Genomic DNA, 17433 nt, shown 5'->3' on the forward strand with positions numbered 1-17433 from the left:
TAAAACAGGCCAACTACAAATATATGTAAAAAACAGTAAATGGGAAGGGAAAAACACATTGAAAGCTATAAGAGCTTTATAAACAATCCTAACTATACTAACTATCAAAAAAAACTTTTCTAAGAATTTCAATGGAAATTTTTTTTCTTATCTGGCCCGAGCTAATTCAGAACCTCCGATTTGTTGTAGCGGCAAACTAGATCTGAGGTAATTCATAGGTGCATCATGGGATAGGGACTTGGCCTCGAGCTATTTGAAGATCTCGAGCTTTGATTGCAATTCGCCGTAAAGGAGCAGAAGGATTGGCTCCGAACCCATCAGTAAAGAACGAACGGCGAAATTGAACAACTTCACATCAATCGTTTTTGGATTTGGAGAGAGCATTCCGGACCTGCTCCGATGTGATCACAGAGGATGGTGCTAGTGTACTAATAAGTTGGAGGAAGTCAGGGGAGATAGGGGAGTAAAAGGTAGGAGCCATTTGTCCATTAATATGTTAGTTAGATCCTCAGGGGATAAATAAGTGTTATTTCATATTAGCTCTGAGCATTGCTTGGCATCACCTCTAAGATTTTGAGATATTTATTTTATTTACTCATTGTTGACTGGGTTAGTTCCACTAAGCTAGTAGTTTCTTTTCAGGGGAGACTGCAGGTGGAATTTATACTACCAACCGAAATTTGACTAGAGGACTGTGGAACTTCACCTACTATTTTTTATCAGTACAATGGGATCTTTGATACCCAACTGTGTTACCATCAACTCAAGCAGAAGGGACCTCAGTTTAATGTGTCATCTGAAGAATGAGATACTCAGGAGTGCAACACCCCCCTTATGCTACACTGCAGTGTCATCAATCAATCTAACTGCTGTGGGAATAGAACCTGTTGTGCCACTGCACGACTGCCCCACTGCTTTCCGACATACCTGAAGAAGGCTTTGTAGTGGTCCTCAACAGAGGCAGCAATTCTCAATTGCTACTTACTTTTGGAGGAATTGATTTTGTTCGAGTTCTTTGTTGATCTTTCCAAGTTGATGACTGGGTATTAAGTTTGCTTTTATGGACTAAGAGATTCTTCCTTTTATTACAGTTTGTTTATACCAAGGTTGCACCATGGGGGCTTATTCTTGAATTTGGTAGTGTGTGTCTGTGTGTGTTATGGGGATAGATGCCTTGATGCATTCTTTGAGGTGGCCATAGAAATTATTCACAAATGTGGAAGCACGGGTGATGGGGTCATCAAGGTTAGGAGGGCACTTACATTTTCTTCAGGTCATCAGTTACCAGGATTAGGTTTGTCTTAGTCTGTAAAGATGATGGTCATCAGTTAGCTGGATTAGGTTTGCCTTAGAGTAGTCTGTAAAGACAGAGGTCATCAGTTAGCTGGATTAGGTTTGCCTTACAGTAGTCTGTAAAGATGACGATCATCAGTTAGCTGGATTAGGTTTGCCTTACAGTAGTCTGTAAAGATGACGATCATCAGTTAGCTGGATTAGGTTTGCCTTAGAGTAGTCTGTAAAGACAGAGGTCATCAGTTAGCTGGATTAGGTTTGCCTTACAATAGTCTGTAAAGATGATGGTCATCAGTTATCAGGATTAGGTTTGCCTTAGGAGTAGTCTGTAAAGATAGAGGGGTTTTGTGGCAAGTCAGCTTTTACTCGTATGGTAAGCGTTGCCAAATGGTGGTCAGGGTTGTCTAGTGACATGAATGCAGTAGATGTTGAGTACAAGGTGGCAATACAGGAAAGTGAGTCTAGAAGACTACACTGGAATGGCAATAGCCACTAACATGTTGAACTCCCCTCCCCCCATATGTAGATTTTTGTATTTGTTCTCCAGCAGTGAGAGAATGCGAGTAGTGTTTTTTACTCCATGGTTTTGCAACCATGGAGCTAGTATATATAAGTAAGGGGAGTGCAGTGGGGCTTGCCCCTCAGAAAAAAATTGGGGGGTATTATTTATTTATTTTTTGTGTACAATGTGTTGTCAATTTAGTTTCAGTCAATAAGCTTTCATATATAATATATATACATACATACATACACACAAACATGCAAATCAAGGAACAAAAAAACAACAAAAAGGCTAACAGGTGCTTATCTGTTGATACTCTTAGGTCTTAGACCTAGGCAAACACCATACTGTGGCACCCTTTCTTGATCTGAACACATAAGTGGAAAGAAAAAAACGAATGAAAGAGAGGATTAGACAGAGGCTGCTTGTATACCAGGTATGTGAAGATGTCAGCCTGTCTATGGAGCAAGAACACTTGGCTCTGATGAGCTAGGGCAGACATTGGACTCTGTCTCTGGCAGAGAACCCAGTAAGTTATATTGTAAGGTTCACCCACAAAGAACAACATCTTAGATTTGGGATGATGCATGCCATTGTACATTGCTGTGTGAAGAACTACAATGAAGAAACTGAAATGCTTAGGTGACAAATTAAAAGTGTTTCAAAGCACGCCATACCACTACTGTTACAAGATCACAGTAGTACGTTCTGTGGATAGACTGGATGACAAATGTTTCACACATCTGATAATACCTGTTCAAGTTTGTTAATTGTCTTTATGTATGGCCAGTGCACAACATGAAACTGAAGACAAGTCTTGAAAAAAGTAACAAGTAGTACACTTTTGCCCTAGAGTTTAGAACCGAAAAGCCCTAATTCTACAAAGGTTACACAGCATTTAGTGAGACTAGTACATATGATATAGAGTTTGAGTGAACAGTCAGCAAATGATTCTGAAATATTCTACCTCTTCTGCACAATCCACTTTATGTTTACTTTTGTTATGATAAAAATCTTCTTACGATGGCAACAGCTGGTGCACGTGAGGTTAAACAGCAGTCATTACAAAAAAGAAAGAAAAATAATTTGCTAATGTTTAATATCACCCTGGAGTTGTATAACAAACTCTACAGCTTTCTGAAACATTCCTGGAATTTCTTCTAGTCAAAGTGATTATCAGTTGTGCACAGTAAGGCTTTACCATCACTATGCAGAACCATCTCCATATCACTGCAACACTATTAGAAATCTTTGGTGCAAGTACCTTCAAACTTTACTATGAGACAATATAGAACACGTTCATGAATACTATTAAATGGGACACATATTTGTCTCTCTTCAGAAACAGAACCAAAATGTACGACTGGGCTAAGGTTTTAAAATTGGAATTTAAAGAACAATCTTTGGGAAACAAGTTGGATTTTGTCAGCTCCTAACTACTGAACTCTAGCCCCTACTAGTCTCCCTTTAGCTTCTGTTCACATTATCTTATGCTGCATGCACAGCTGATACTCCAGAATGGACTATTGCTAGGTGGGTCTGCCTTCTTCAGAAGGAGGAGGTTTTAAGGTTTTAAGACCTTTGGTCACTTCTATCATGGAGGTAGGATATGATAAGCACAGCCTATCAGACTGCAGAGCCTTTATGTTTATCTAAGGAATTAGTGGAAAATGTTATCAGTCCAGCTGAAATATGTTCCTATGCATGCAGTACTTTGATGACTGCTAATTCTCCCTGTCTATCTGTAGCCCTACCTACTAACCTGCCCCAGGATCTTCACCATAAGTTGACCATGTCCCCTCTCTCTGAGGCAGAAGAACTGGTCACTGACTATACGAAACTTACACCCCCTACTGACAGCTCACAAGCACTCAGGACATAAATCAAAGCCAAGATGCTGCTGCTGTCATATGGAAACTTCATCTATGCATCATTACTCTAACATAATGGATATTTTATTAATATCTGAAACAATTAAAAGAGGGACAAGGATAATTAGTATTTCTCCAGTGTAATGGTGATGTTAAAGGTTTCTGACCCCTTTTTTTGATGGGGAGAGGTTAAGTAACAGACATGTCACTAGTGGTGTTCCACGGGAATCTGTCCTGGGACCCCTACTCTTTGGGATCTACTTATCAGAGGTTCGGGCAAAGACAAAGGGCCTGTGGCTGACCAAATTTGTGGATGACTGTAAGTTGGGTGCGGTCACTGACTCCCCAAATGATGTTAACATATTGCAAGAGGGTCTCGGTGTCAAAATCATGGCCTTAAGTTAAATGCAAAAAAATGTATTATCTTATCATTCGGCAAAAACACAGCCCCTACTGATTACAACATCATCGGCAAACCCCTAAGCACGCAACCTGTGGTGAGAGACCTGGGTACTCAGGTTGATAACACTCTCATATTTGACCATCATGTAGCAGCAGTGGTCAGAAAAGCTTTTTACTTGGTTCATCTCATAAATAAAGGAATTGCATCCAGAAAAAAGGAGGTCATTACCTCTCAGTACTTCTCCCTCATTAGGCCAATAATTGAGTATAACACCCCATTTGGTATGTAACTCTCCAAACACCAACTGGAACGGCCACAGAAATACCTCATAAAGAGGATCCATGGCCTCCAACATATGTCCTATGCAAATAGGCTCTAATCACTATCACTCTACTCGGTATCATACAAATTGTTCAGAGGTGATCTGTCTCGCCTACAAGGCAATATCGGACCCTGCCCCACTAGAGATGCTTCATATCAATAAGTCTAACTCCTTGCGCATTACCCACTCGATAGGCCAAAATCTAATATGCAACATCAACAAAACCTGCTGGAGAGACAGGTTTGTCTCCCAGAGGCTGCCCCATCTCTGGAATAGACTTCCCATACATGTCAAACAGAGTAACTCGCTGACCCTCTTCAAGCGCAACCTTGATGAGTGGATGGGAAACCATAAATTTGTCCCAGGCGTTCAACTTTTATCCCTCATTGACAAGGGCGATGGGTGCTGACTGAGAGTTCTTTTTTGGGGATAAACTCTTGGCTAGGTTTGTAAGGGCCCCAGGACCATTAGCTTAGTAACATCCTATGAAAATGGTATACATTAAGGAAAAAAAATACTCATTGAAAGTACAATATACATAAAGGGGTTCCACTTAAAGAAATACATTTACAAAAGACTAAAGGCCTACAGAAAATATTTAGAGAGCCAGCGAAAGCCTTTTCTAATGACTGCAGCAGGTTACAGGAATTACTCTTTTTTGGAAAAGGAGTCTATAAAATGATACTGACAGAAAGAATACTTAAAGAAATGAGTACATACACATTATGTATACATACATACATAAATAACACACATACTAGTGGTAAAATTAAAAGGGTAAACGGCTACAAGACAGTAAGATTTACACTATGAGTGTACAAAGTATACACCATAAAATGGTTACTAAGGTTGTGGACTGGAATGGAAGAAAGAATAGTTGTGTAAAATCTTACCATAACCATAGATGTCCTTCTCTTCCATGTTGCAGTATTCTTGTTGTGGGATTTCCCACCTCAGGCGACCCGTACGTCCTCTCCCACCAATGAAGGGGAGAGGATACTTCACTCCCTGGATGTACACAGACACTTAAGATTTTACTTGGACAAAGTAAAATCCATTAGAAAATCCCAATCAACTCTTGTTTCCTTCCACCACAGGGCCCTGGGCAAGAGGCAGTCTCCAAACAAACCATCGCCTGTTGGATCAGGAAAGCCATTTGCCTCTGTTATTCACACCATGGCAAAAAACACCCATTGGGGGTAAAAGCTCATTCCACCAGGGCAATGGCAGCCTCCAAAGCCTTTCTCAAAGGCCTGGACACTGTTTCCATTATGGAAGCAGCAAACATTGTCCACCATTCAGACTTTCACCAAACACTACAAGTTAGACAATGTCTCCAGAGCACGAGCAGGATTTGCTAAGTCAATCCTACAGGGCTTTGTAGAATCAGCCTCTTCGCCCGCCACCCTTCCTTCCAACTAAGCTGTGATACTCTCCCACAACTAGAATACTGCAACACAGGAAAAGAAGGACATAGAATAGTTGTGTAAAATCTTACCATAACCATACATTTTCTTCTCTTCCATGTTGCAGTATTCCTTCTCACCTACCAAAAAACCCCTTCTCTGTCGCTTACTCAGTCCAGCATGCCCTTAGGCTCCTGGTATCCTATGCCCTACTCTGGGGACCTATGAAAACCACATAAGGGCTCCATGGCCCTATGCCTGACATCACTGGCATCTCTTCCTGCTGGGCCTTCTACTCCTTCTGCTGGGCTTTCAAGTTCTTAGGTCTGTGCGTACAGACGTCACATTTAAGGACCCTGGTTTATGGCCCTACGTGTGACGTCCCACGCAGCTGCAATAGCCAAGCTGAAGCTTTTGTATAGGAGCCAACATACAGGTTGCCTCAGGCGGGAAATCCCACAACAAGAATACTGCAACATAAGAATAGAAGGACATAATCAGTTTCTGAGAATGACAACAATTGGCTAGCGTGTGCAATATCACAGTTAACGATATCAATCTACGAGATGCTGGTAGTAGCTGATAGAAAATTATATCCTATTATGGTTCCAGAAGATGCACACGATGATGTCAAGTGCTTAGTTTGAAGGAGCATGGTGTGGTAGCGCAAGGAACACAAATCTGTTAGGGACAGCAAGTAGGTATGTGAAGTAAGAACATGCCGGAAGTGGCATGGAAAAGTTTATAGCTACATGCAAACACGGAACAGTAACAGTATATTACTAAACAAAATAACTGAAATGAGATAGCTGTATTTTCTTAAAAGAATAACAGATATATTTTATATCACTTTCAGTAAACGGGTGTTACAAATAGTTTGCTGGGAAACACAGCAAACCAAAATGTCCTACTCGCCGCATATATGTTCACCAAAAAACAGGTAAAATGTTATGGCAAACTGAATACTTACTATAAAATACTGCTTTGTAAACTGTGGGTCAGAATGCAAGGTCTACCTAAAAGACACTAGATAAAGAATAAAATAATATAAAAAGAAGGGAGAAACAGTGAGTAGTTATCTATTCTATTAAAATAAAATAGTTCCATTAGCAAGGGAAGGGAAGTTAACAGGTTATACACTTGTAGTAGACTTAAATGAAGGCTGACATAGTCAGCTATGGGTATAGTGAAGAAATGTTTAGCTTAAAGTAATTTGCTGATGTTTTACAACTTACCTGTGCATCACTGCATGTAGTGTATACACTGCCAAATAAACAGTACTTCTGCCCATCAGTGAACGTTTTCACAGTCTTCTTTAAGATAAAAAGTTTTAAAATATGTATATTTCTTACCCTGATGCCACAGAGTGAACCAGTGAACTTTAACCTCAGTGACATCAGCATAAAAAAATGTGTATTGTGTCCATAAATTTTAATGGGTGCACCATCACATATATGCACAAAGGTGTCCCATTAAAGTCGATGGACAGACTGCACATTAACCTAAAGTGATGTTAAGATAGAATACAGTAAATTTATTTGTGTTATGGTTTAATAAAAAGCTTACAAGGTTTTTTAGTAAAAAATGTACCCAAAACATATGGATGGACAAATGATAAAATACATTACAACACTTGACTCATGAAATGGTGTAACGTATATACAAACATCGGCAAATCAATTTAAATGATGTGGCACCTTAAAGAAACAGTTAATGAATGGCTTCCTAGGAAGCATACCTTGGACAATGAAAAGAAAACAAGACGGGTGGGGGTGAGGAGTCCATAAGCCCATTAATATTTGTTGCTGCTCTGGAACCAAGCTAAAAAAGATTATAGTACAATTTACTAATGAGCAAGTCACTAAATAGTCTTTGCTTATTCACCTTTTAGTGAAACTGCAAGTTTACAAGTGATGATTGCAGTATCATGTCTTTAAACAGTACTTGTCAAAGAAAGGTGTGAATAATCATGTGAATTAAAGTGAACTGTAGATGCCTGTGCAACTGCATGTCTATCCTTACCAGGAGGTGTACAACTGTTCCACTTCTAGAATGGGACCTAAATAACATTGCACTACATGACAAACCTCAACCTACAGCTGCTGTAGAGTCAGAGGAAGCTAGGGATGATGGGAAATGACTTACAGTGGGGCATGAGGCACATTGCTGTAAATGGACCAAGGAGGAGAAGATGGGCAATAAAAGCATAAACAAATAAAAAATGTTTATGTGCAGTGCACAACACTATCATTACATGACTCAAGCAGCAGTCTCAATTTGGTAAGAAATTTAGCAGCTGAGGAAGTGTTCCAGAGCTACCACATATTACAGTGGTTAAGTAATACAGTGTTGTTACTACTTTCTCCAACCACAGCATTCTTGTATAGAAATAGGAATTGCTAAGCCAAGTTACGTAGTAGACTCTATCACTAGTGTTAAAATTTAGTCACCCAAAAGTGGGATTTTGCTAACTATCTCTTTGAAATACAGGAATTTACATCAGATATATTAACGAAAGCAGCTAGCAAATGACACCACAAAAATCAAAATATTACATAAAAGCAACATTTTACATGGTAACCATACATGCAGACTGAATGACTGAAAAACAGAGGCTTAGATATATCAAGTCCAAGACAGACATTTCTCAGAATACCCCCCCCCCCACAAGGTCTGGCGATATTGGAGTTAGTATATACTAAGTTTAGGGAAATCGGAGGGTGCAAGGGGGATTTGCCCCCTGAAAAAAGAAAGTTAAATGAGAAGAACAATGTTTGAAGTTCGCTCTGCTCCTGCATTTAGATCTTTTTTTTTCACATGTTGGCACTCGGCATTCTGAATGACATAATTTTAATAGGAGGCCTTTTACATACCTGAATAGGCAGGTCACACAACAAAGGGTCTTGTACTATCATAGCTAAACCCTCCTCGAATATATCCATAGCTTCTGCATGTGGCAACTCCTCTTCATCCTCTTCATTTTCCTCTTCTTTCGTCACCGTCTCTTCCTCTTCTTTCTTTTCTTCCACATTTTCTTCTTTTATCTTGACAGTGGCATGTTCTTCTTTAATTTTAAGGCTGTTGATAACAGTAGCTGTTTCTTCTGATGAGCGTTTCTCCATTTTCTGTAATCTCAGTCAAGTCCCTAACAAAACAAACAAACAGTGTTAACTTGCTTGAAGATGTGAAGAATACTTCTTACCCATTCTATAGATGTGAACATCAGAGCTTTTACATAAATGCATTAGGTATACTTTCTGCCCAGCTCTACACTCAACTAATTAGCACTGGAAAATTCTGTACACCAATGGACAGATGCACAATATAAAACTAGATAAAAGCAATGTGGTTCAGTCAGTCAGCACACTGCATTATTATCATGATCACATTAAGGACAGCTTGCCTGCCATACTGCTGAAGTATCACACAGACTTTGTGTTAAAAAACAGTGGCTAAAATATTTAAGGGTAAATATTGTGACAAACCAGTACTTAAGGCATACAAACCTTGTAAATTACTGCTAAAATAATGACAAAGTAACATGTGCAAAATACAGGATTTTTGCACTGTTCTACTGTACCACCTGAAAGTATACACCTATAAATTAGGTACTTCCAGTGATCATTACTTGTTAGTCTTAGTGTAAGACTTTAAAGCTATCCTTTCACTTCTGATACAGAAGCACTGAAACACATCTCTTCCCTCCTGCAGATTAATCATCATAAAGGCAAAGAGAGAATAGTACTTGTGCCCAAATAAGCAACAAGTGCAAGGTTATCCAAACTCATCTGTGCAATGACTCCTTCAAAATTACTTCATTAAAAAAGTTTAGTTCTAGATTTTAATAACAATGCGTATGGAAATATTTTAATATACTAAGAATTTAAATTTTGAAATGCCCTTCTATCTGCAGAACTGTGCTTTCTTCAACTCTCATATACAGTGTTTTGGAGACTGTAACCAGTTGTCATACTTTTTAAGGAACTTCTGAACAGAGTCTAGCCAAAAAGAACATCCTCATTCTGTTACTCCTTATCCAGTAAGACGAAAATCCACACTTCACATGTTTTAAGAGATATAAAACACCCATGCTCAATACCCCCATAGCCTGTGCACCTGGCTTAAGGTCCACACTCACCAACAGACTACCTATTTTTTTATTTGCACTAGAAATGTCCAGATATCTAATACAGCAGCTGTTAGAAAATATGTGATGCAAGCTTGCAGGTTAGAGTGGAGTACTGTCTGTGAACAAAAAATTCTACCAGACTTCTTCAGGCCTTCTGTTAAAGCTGTCACCAGTGGCCAATTACGAAATTTTCTTCTCCACATAGACAAGCTTATTCATTTTCCATTGTAAGAGCAGCTAACAGCTGGAAGAGACTGCAAAAAAATACTGTGTGAAGTTGCTTCTAAGGAAAGAGGTGTAAGCTTTCAGGCCTTGGCACTACCCCATCATGCCTCCTCACACCTTCATAATTAGCTTCCTCTCCTTTTGGTTTATCCAAACATGAGCAAAGAAAATCTATGGTCTATTAAGACCACCTCCACCTAAGCACTGATAGGTAGTAACCCATATTTGCTCACCTTTCCCCATCCTTTTCTCATTTTGTTCCAGGCACACCTCAACCTCTCTGGCTTACATAGTTTAATGCCTCAGGCAACACATTTCAGGGCCTTGCTACTCACACCATGAACTATATTTTCTCATGTGTATAACTACTCTCTCTTATAGCAACTAATCTTTCTTTTCAAATCTATTCCTCCCAAAAGTCAGCTAATAATGCACTGAGACACATACCCTTTCCTCCAATATCATCAGTTAGCAGGAATATGTTTTAAAATGAAACATGCTAGGAGGAGGAAAAGTTTACCTCTCCTCCTTGTTAACTAACGTTTAATAGAAATGACAAGTTGTGTTTTGTGTATTCGCCATCTCAGACGCACTCTTGTTTGGCGATAATCTCAGGATAAGTACACTAGATCTTGTTTTTCTCCCAGTGGTGGTTAAATCTATACTTAGCAGAGGTGAAAATGGAAAACTCTATGAAGTCTCCTCAGAACCTCATATTGATAGACATTCCTTTTTCTGTTCACAAGAAGAAAGATCAGGTTTATAAAGCTGATCTTATCTTCAATTCACAGAAAAATCCAGAGGAAGATTAATTTAGTCATTTCTGCTGCAAAGGACAAATCTATGAAACTTCAAACTCACTTAGTGTGGAGTTCTATTCCCAGGAAAATTTTGACAGATGTCGTCTTTGGCTACCACAGTCCTCTTCTTTCTTATCTACATGTCTATCCTCCCGTTCACAGCTCCCCCAATTTACAGCTTCACCGAGGACTCAAATGGTAGAGTGAAGAGTTATTTTCTTTCACTGATTATCCAGGCAAAATAACCATGGAGAATTTGTTTTACTCATAACTTATATAGGCAGGTACAAGTTAGAATTTGCTGCTGCACATCTCCAAGACCTTTATGCTTACCAGTTTCATTCCAGCTCAAGTGCTTTAATAAAGTTCTGAGACAAAGGCTCCATTACAACCCTTCTTAAGCTAGTGGTTCTTTTCATTCAAGACACCTACAGATAAGAGTAAAACCATGGCAAAGCAGTAAAGGAATCACTACCATGGATGACCTTTTATACTACTCTTCAACCTTCACAGAAAAAACTATGACAGGTTACCAAGTCACCCAAATGTGGAGTTTATCTGCCTACAGAACAGTTCTAAGTAGGTAGAATTTTACTTTATTTGAGGTAGTAAAAGGCCTAATCTTATGCACCACTCGTCAGCAATGAAAGTACACTGCCGTATTCATGAAATATCCCGTATAGCAAACGAACGTAAAACAATAAAATTAACTAAAGCCTCTAATTTAACTTAAAATCTTGAAAAAAATGTGGTGATGCTTCTTAAGTCATAACAGGCTCTTCTAAGCAAGTGCTAATGTGAAAACTTTCTAAAAGAAGATTCCATATTGCATACCCTAATCAGGAAAGGTAACAGATTCCAAAGGATCATGATAAGGTTACAAAACTAAATACACTGCTAGAAATCTCTAGATGGGCCTTTAGAACAGCCAACAGTCCTTCACTTGTTGATTTCAGCTACTAGGCAGCAACAGCCCTAGACTGTGTTAATACAGAAAAGTGAGAGATGAGAACAAAATACATGTATAGTGTCAACTGGTAGCCAACACAAATCATGTAACCATGAAGAAACATAGTATGCCCTGGGAGCACTAGTCATCATCTTGGCAGCAAAGCTTTGCACCTACAGCAAATGAGTCAGATCACCATCTCCAACCTACAGGAGAAGGGCTTTGCAGCAGTCCAGGCAGGGCAATACGATATAATTAATCACAGTCCTCAGGTCTTATGTTGGTATAGAACATTTACAAAGTATATTCTTCAGGTGGAAGAAGTCCTGATGGCAAATGACATGTGGTCAATCAATGGCAAATCATCAAGTGTACAGCCAATATCACAAATAAACTCTGACCAACCCCCCCTCCCGCCACATAATCAATGGGTAAGACAGTGAAATTTGTGATACACAGATGATGGTTGCACCAGAATGGATCAAAGAAAATTGGACTACAGGTGATTTGTACCTCAAAAACAAACAAACAAAAACAAAAACAACCTCAGACTCTACCACCTTTTTTAAGGAAAGTGATGTCCTAGTCATCCAAGCTACATTTGATGGATGACAGAAGAATTACACTGCTTGACCTGAAGAGAAAGTTTATTCCAGAGCAGGGGGAGATGCTTGGTGATAAACATGTGCCTCCATTTTGTTGTATTTATTTCCAAATGTAGGTCTACATCTCTGGTTCTAGTGTTGGCTGCACTATTTGACTTACAAAAACAAAATGAGGCAGAGGATAGGAGGATCTCTAAGAGCACAGTAAGCAAAGCACAAATCTTCTCTCAGAAGTCTATAAGAAAAAGTACATGGACAAGGCTTCCAGTCTCTCATGGTAACTAAGATTTTTGAGACCAGAGATCTTTTTGGTTAGGACCTTCTGCAGCTTTTCTCTAGTAAGACACATGCCAAATGCTGCGTTACATTCAATAACGGGTCTGACTAGGGCAGAATATGAGGGAATGATGACTTCCTTGATATTTGGAAGATGACGTCTTTGGCAATTAGTGGCAAAATATAGAAGGATTTCTTAACTACAGTAGCCACATGCGATCAAAGGAGATGGAGCTATCTACCCAGGTGACAAGATCTAAAATCACAGTCTTGCTTGATAAATGGGTACATTCAATGTTGTAGGATGCAACGAATAACTGTTTTCTGAAGGGGATAAGACTATATTTCTTGGCATGTGTTTCAGCCATTATTCGAAGCACCAAGTGTTAACTTGTGTTAGTTCATTTTGAAAGTTAAATGTATTGGGGGGGGGGGTGACAACTATGCCCAACGTGCATAATCAGCAAATTGTGCCACTCAGAGATCATTGTTAAGTTTTGATATAAGAGAATTAAATGCCAAACAGAAGGCAACCAAGCACAGATCCCTGGGGAACAGCATCATCTACATGGACAATGTACATTCTGCCCTTTAGCCATCTGGCTACCCATCTTACAACAATGGGATTAATGTTTAAAGCCATTAGCTTATTAACAATTCCTTCATGTGATATAGTGTCAAATGCCTTGGCCAGATCAAGACAGGCAGCATGTATAGTATGCCTACTGTCCACTGCTCGAGTGACCTTCTCAAAGAAGCTAACAAAAATTAACAGGCACAATATACCTTTTATGAAGCCAAATTGTTGTGGATTGAGCCCAACGAGATTTCTGAGGTCATGATTTAAGAGGTCAGTGATGATGTACTACATGGCTATACAGATCAGATTCTCAAGGCCGATAGGTCTACAGTTTCCAGGGTCCATGGTGGGTATCACTACAACAGTACAACATGATTTTTGGGAATGTAGCTTCTAGATGGGCTTAGGTCAAACCATTTCAAGGAGGGGGTTCTGCAAGTGTGTGTTTTATGTTCTTAATCGGACAATCCAGCATATTACCAGGGTCAATGAAAGGAAGTGTTTTGGTATTCCTTAGTAATGGTAATGGGTGGAAGTGATTTGGGGATGATTGGAGGTGGGATGCGAGTTTCAAAAGAGAACTTGTCAGTAAACTTGTTTGCCAGTGAGTCTACAATGTTATTTGGGTTTGAGTGGGTGGTTCCATTCATCCATCTACAACCCCTTTTATCCCCTCATTTTTGCACATGGGGTTGGGATGTCACTTCAATGGTAACAATCATCTACAGGTTATCTTCACACCACTCCTACACCTTTGGCCAATTCAGTGTCCGATCCACCTATTGCATGTCTTTGGAATGTGGGAGGAAAACTGAAGCACTAAGAAAAAAACCTACACAAATGCAGGGGGAACATGCAGACTCCTAACAGAAGGCATCTCAGTTGAGAACTGAAGCAGAGAACCTCTTGCTGCGAGACAACTCAACCTACAACACCAATGTGCCGCCCTTTTTGTGTAAAACTGCAGATCAATGTTGTGAATAAAAGTTATGTACTCACCATAACATTCCATGTGAGTTGTTCATCTCGCCTTCATTCTTTATTGATGGGTTTGGAGCTGATCCATCAGCTCCGGTACAGCCGTACACAAAGCTCAAGGTCTTCCAGTAGCTCGAGGCCAAGCCCTTATCCCATGATGCACTGTGAATCACCTCAGATCTTATTTGCTGCATGTACTATAACCATATAAATGAGCCATCCTCCTATGGAAAGGAAGAAGAAATTGAGCAACCAGAATGAGAACATCTAGGTCAACTATCAGCCAGGAGGAGGAAGGAGGGAGGGACGCAAGAATGAAGGCGAGATGAACAACTCACATGGAACGTTATGGTGAGTACATAACTTCTTAATGTGAAGTTGTTCAATCTCACCATTCATTCTTTACTGATGGGTAGTGTCCCTAGCACCATCAATCTCGGGTGGCTCACTGGAGAACATTCTTCAAAACCGGAGACCCAAAAGAAGTCCTGCCCCTGGAGGCCTTATCAGCTTTGTAATGTGTGATAAAGGTATGAGGTTTAAACCAAGTGGCTGCTGCACAAATGTTATCAAGGGGCAATTTGGCTTGTAATGCAGAGGATTTTCTGGATTCAGAGAATGAAACAAAGAGCTGGTCTGATTTCCTGATATCTTTTGTTCTATCCAAATAAAATCTGAGCGGTCTGTGAACATCAAGTTTGTGCAGCACATATTCCAACTTATTGGAATGATTAGGAAAGAAAACTGGTAACTCAATGACTTGGTTGACATTAGTTTCTGAACAAACTTTGGGCAAAAAAGAGGGATTTGTCCCAAGAGATACTCTGTCAGCATGAAAAATCAAATAAGGAGGGCTGATAGATAAAGCCTGAAGTTCTGACACTCTGCGGGCAAAACTAATAGCTACCAGAAAAATGGTTTTCCATGACAGATATTTGAGGTCGCAAGATGATGCTGGTTCAAACGGGGGAAGGATTATATGAGACAGCATAAAATTTAGATTCCATGGAGAATAGGGAGTTTTCACAGGAGGTCTCATATGAAATGTTCCCTTGAGAAAGGCTTTGGATAACTTGTGGATAACTTGTGGGACATGATATTTAGCCCGTCAATCCTGAGATGAAAGTTAGATATAGTAGCCAACTGAACCCGAACTGTTGCGGCTGCTGCTCCTTTATTAAAAATCATAGTCAAGAATTCTAGTATTGATGTTAAGGGGGCTTGGTAAGGATCAATGTTCTGCTTAGAGGCCCATATGGAAAATCCCTTCCACTTACTAAGATATAATCTTCTAGTGAACAGCTTATGAGAAGACAAAAGGATCTGTTTTGTCTCACTGGAAAAAAGGTATGAAGCCTAGCTATAAGGGGAACTGAAGCAGCCAAGCTATCCACTTCAGTGACTGCAGAGAAGGATGAAGATCCCCTGATGGATGTGTCAGAAGGTCTGGAACTGGGTCCAGAATTTAGGGATGCTCCAAGAGATGATGATGAAGGAATGGGTACCAAATCTGCTGAGGCCAATGAGGGGCTATAAGAATGATGGTCCTTCCCTGGGATTTTGCTTTCTGTAGAACTTTGGGTATCAATGGGATTGGTGGAAATGCATAGAGGAGACCCGGAGGCCAATCGTGTATGAGTGCGTCTTTCGGGGCTTCTCCCGGAGGAGGAATCAGGGCAAAGTAGCTTCTGCATTTCGTGTTGAGGTGGCTGGCAAAAAGGTTGCAGCAAGGCTGGCCCCATTTGCGGAACATCCTGTCCGCAATCGCTTTCTTGAGGGACCACTCATGCGGCAACAAGATTGCCCTGTTCAGTTTGTCTGCTATCACGTTGGATCTCCCCAGGATATGCATTGCCAACAGAAAGAGCTGGGGGGAAACAGCCCACTGCCAAACTATGAGGGCTTCTCGGCAAAGGGGGTAAGATCTGGTTCCCCCTTGCTTGTTCAAGTACCAGACTACTGACATATTGTCTGTCTGAATTGCAATCATCTCTAGGGGAAGAGAGTCCTGGAAGTACTGCAACGTCAGAAGTACTGCTCTCATCTCCAGAACATTGATATACAAGTGTGACTCCTGATCGGTCCATGTGCCTTGGGCAGTCATTCCCTGAAAATAAATGCCCCCACCCTATCAGGGAAGCACCCGTGGTCACAGTGGCTACTGGAGGGGGGAGAACAAAGGGGCGTCCTATGGTGATATGAAGAGACGTCAACCACCACTGGAGATCTTTCTTGCAAGAGCTCGTAATCAATATCGTGTGGTCCATGGGAAGTTCCTGGTAAGACCATTGAGTGAACAACAGCCATTGAAGCATCTGCATATGCATTCTTGCTAATGGTATGGCTAGGATTGCTGCAGCCATCAAACCCAATACTTTCAGAATTTCTGAAGCTGGTGCTCTGTCTTTCAATACCAATGTGCTGACATGCTGACGAAGAAGGAAGACTCTTTCGATTGGTAGCCTTAGAGTGGTGGCTGAGGTGTCTAGCTCTGCCCTGATAAAAATGAAATGCTGTGATGGCGACAAGGCAGACTTTTCTGAGTTGACTGTAATGCCCAAATGATTGCAGAGTAACAGGGTGTACTCCCTTGCCTGAATCAGTTGATGCCTGGTGGTGGTGGTAAGGAGACAATCGTATAGGTACGGTAACACCTGGAATCCTAGACGCCACAGGTGAGCTGTGACCACTGCCATGCATTTGGTGAACACTCAGGGGGCTGTAGTGAGACCAAAGGGTAGGGCTCAAAACTGATGATTGGCTCCCAGCCAGAAACACAGGTGATCTCTTGATGGCCTGGCCATCTTTATGTGGCAGTACGCATCTTTGAGATCTATCGGGCACATCCAATTGTCTTTCCCTAAGAAGGAAAGTATAGACTGGAGGGTGACCATCCAGAACTTGTCTTTCTTTACATATTGGTTGAGTCTGCTGAAGCCCAAAATGCATCTCCAGTCCCCTGTTTTCTTTGGAACCAAAAAGAACCTTGAGTATGTTCCGGATCCTGTTTGGTCTGCTGGGAATGGCTGGATGACTCTTTTTCTAGCAACTTGTGGACCTCTATAGTTGCTTTCCAGAAACACATTTTTCCTCC

The 17433-nt window shown here is 40.5% G+C and overlaps 1 protein-coding gene across 10 annotated transcripts in view; it reads right to left on the reverse strand.

Moving 5' to 3' along the window:
* Positions 1 to 17433, reverse strand: part of SNRNP25 (small nuclear ribonucleoprotein U11/U12 subunit 25) — a 426702-nt gene that overhangs the window by 357179 nt on the left and 52090 nt on the right. For all 10 annotated transcript variants that reach the window (XM_044089460.1, XM_044089462.1, XM_044089461.1 and 7 more), the window contains one exon: positions 8671 to 8942. In XM_044089460.1, coding sequence (XP_043945395.1) covers positions 8671 to 8919 — 249 coding nt within the window. In that variant the 5' untranslated portion in view covers positions 8920 to 8942. The remainder of the gene's footprint in view (positions 1 to 8670; positions 8943 to 17433) is intronic.

The sequence above is a fragment of the Protopterus annectens genome, chromosome 12.part0 (assembly GCF_019279795.1).
Source record: "Protopterus annectens isolate FY-2018-M chromosome 12.part0, PAN1.0, whole genome shotgun sequence".
NCBI lineage: Eukaryota > Metazoa > Chordata > Ceratodontiformes > Protopteridae > Protopterus > Protopterus annectens.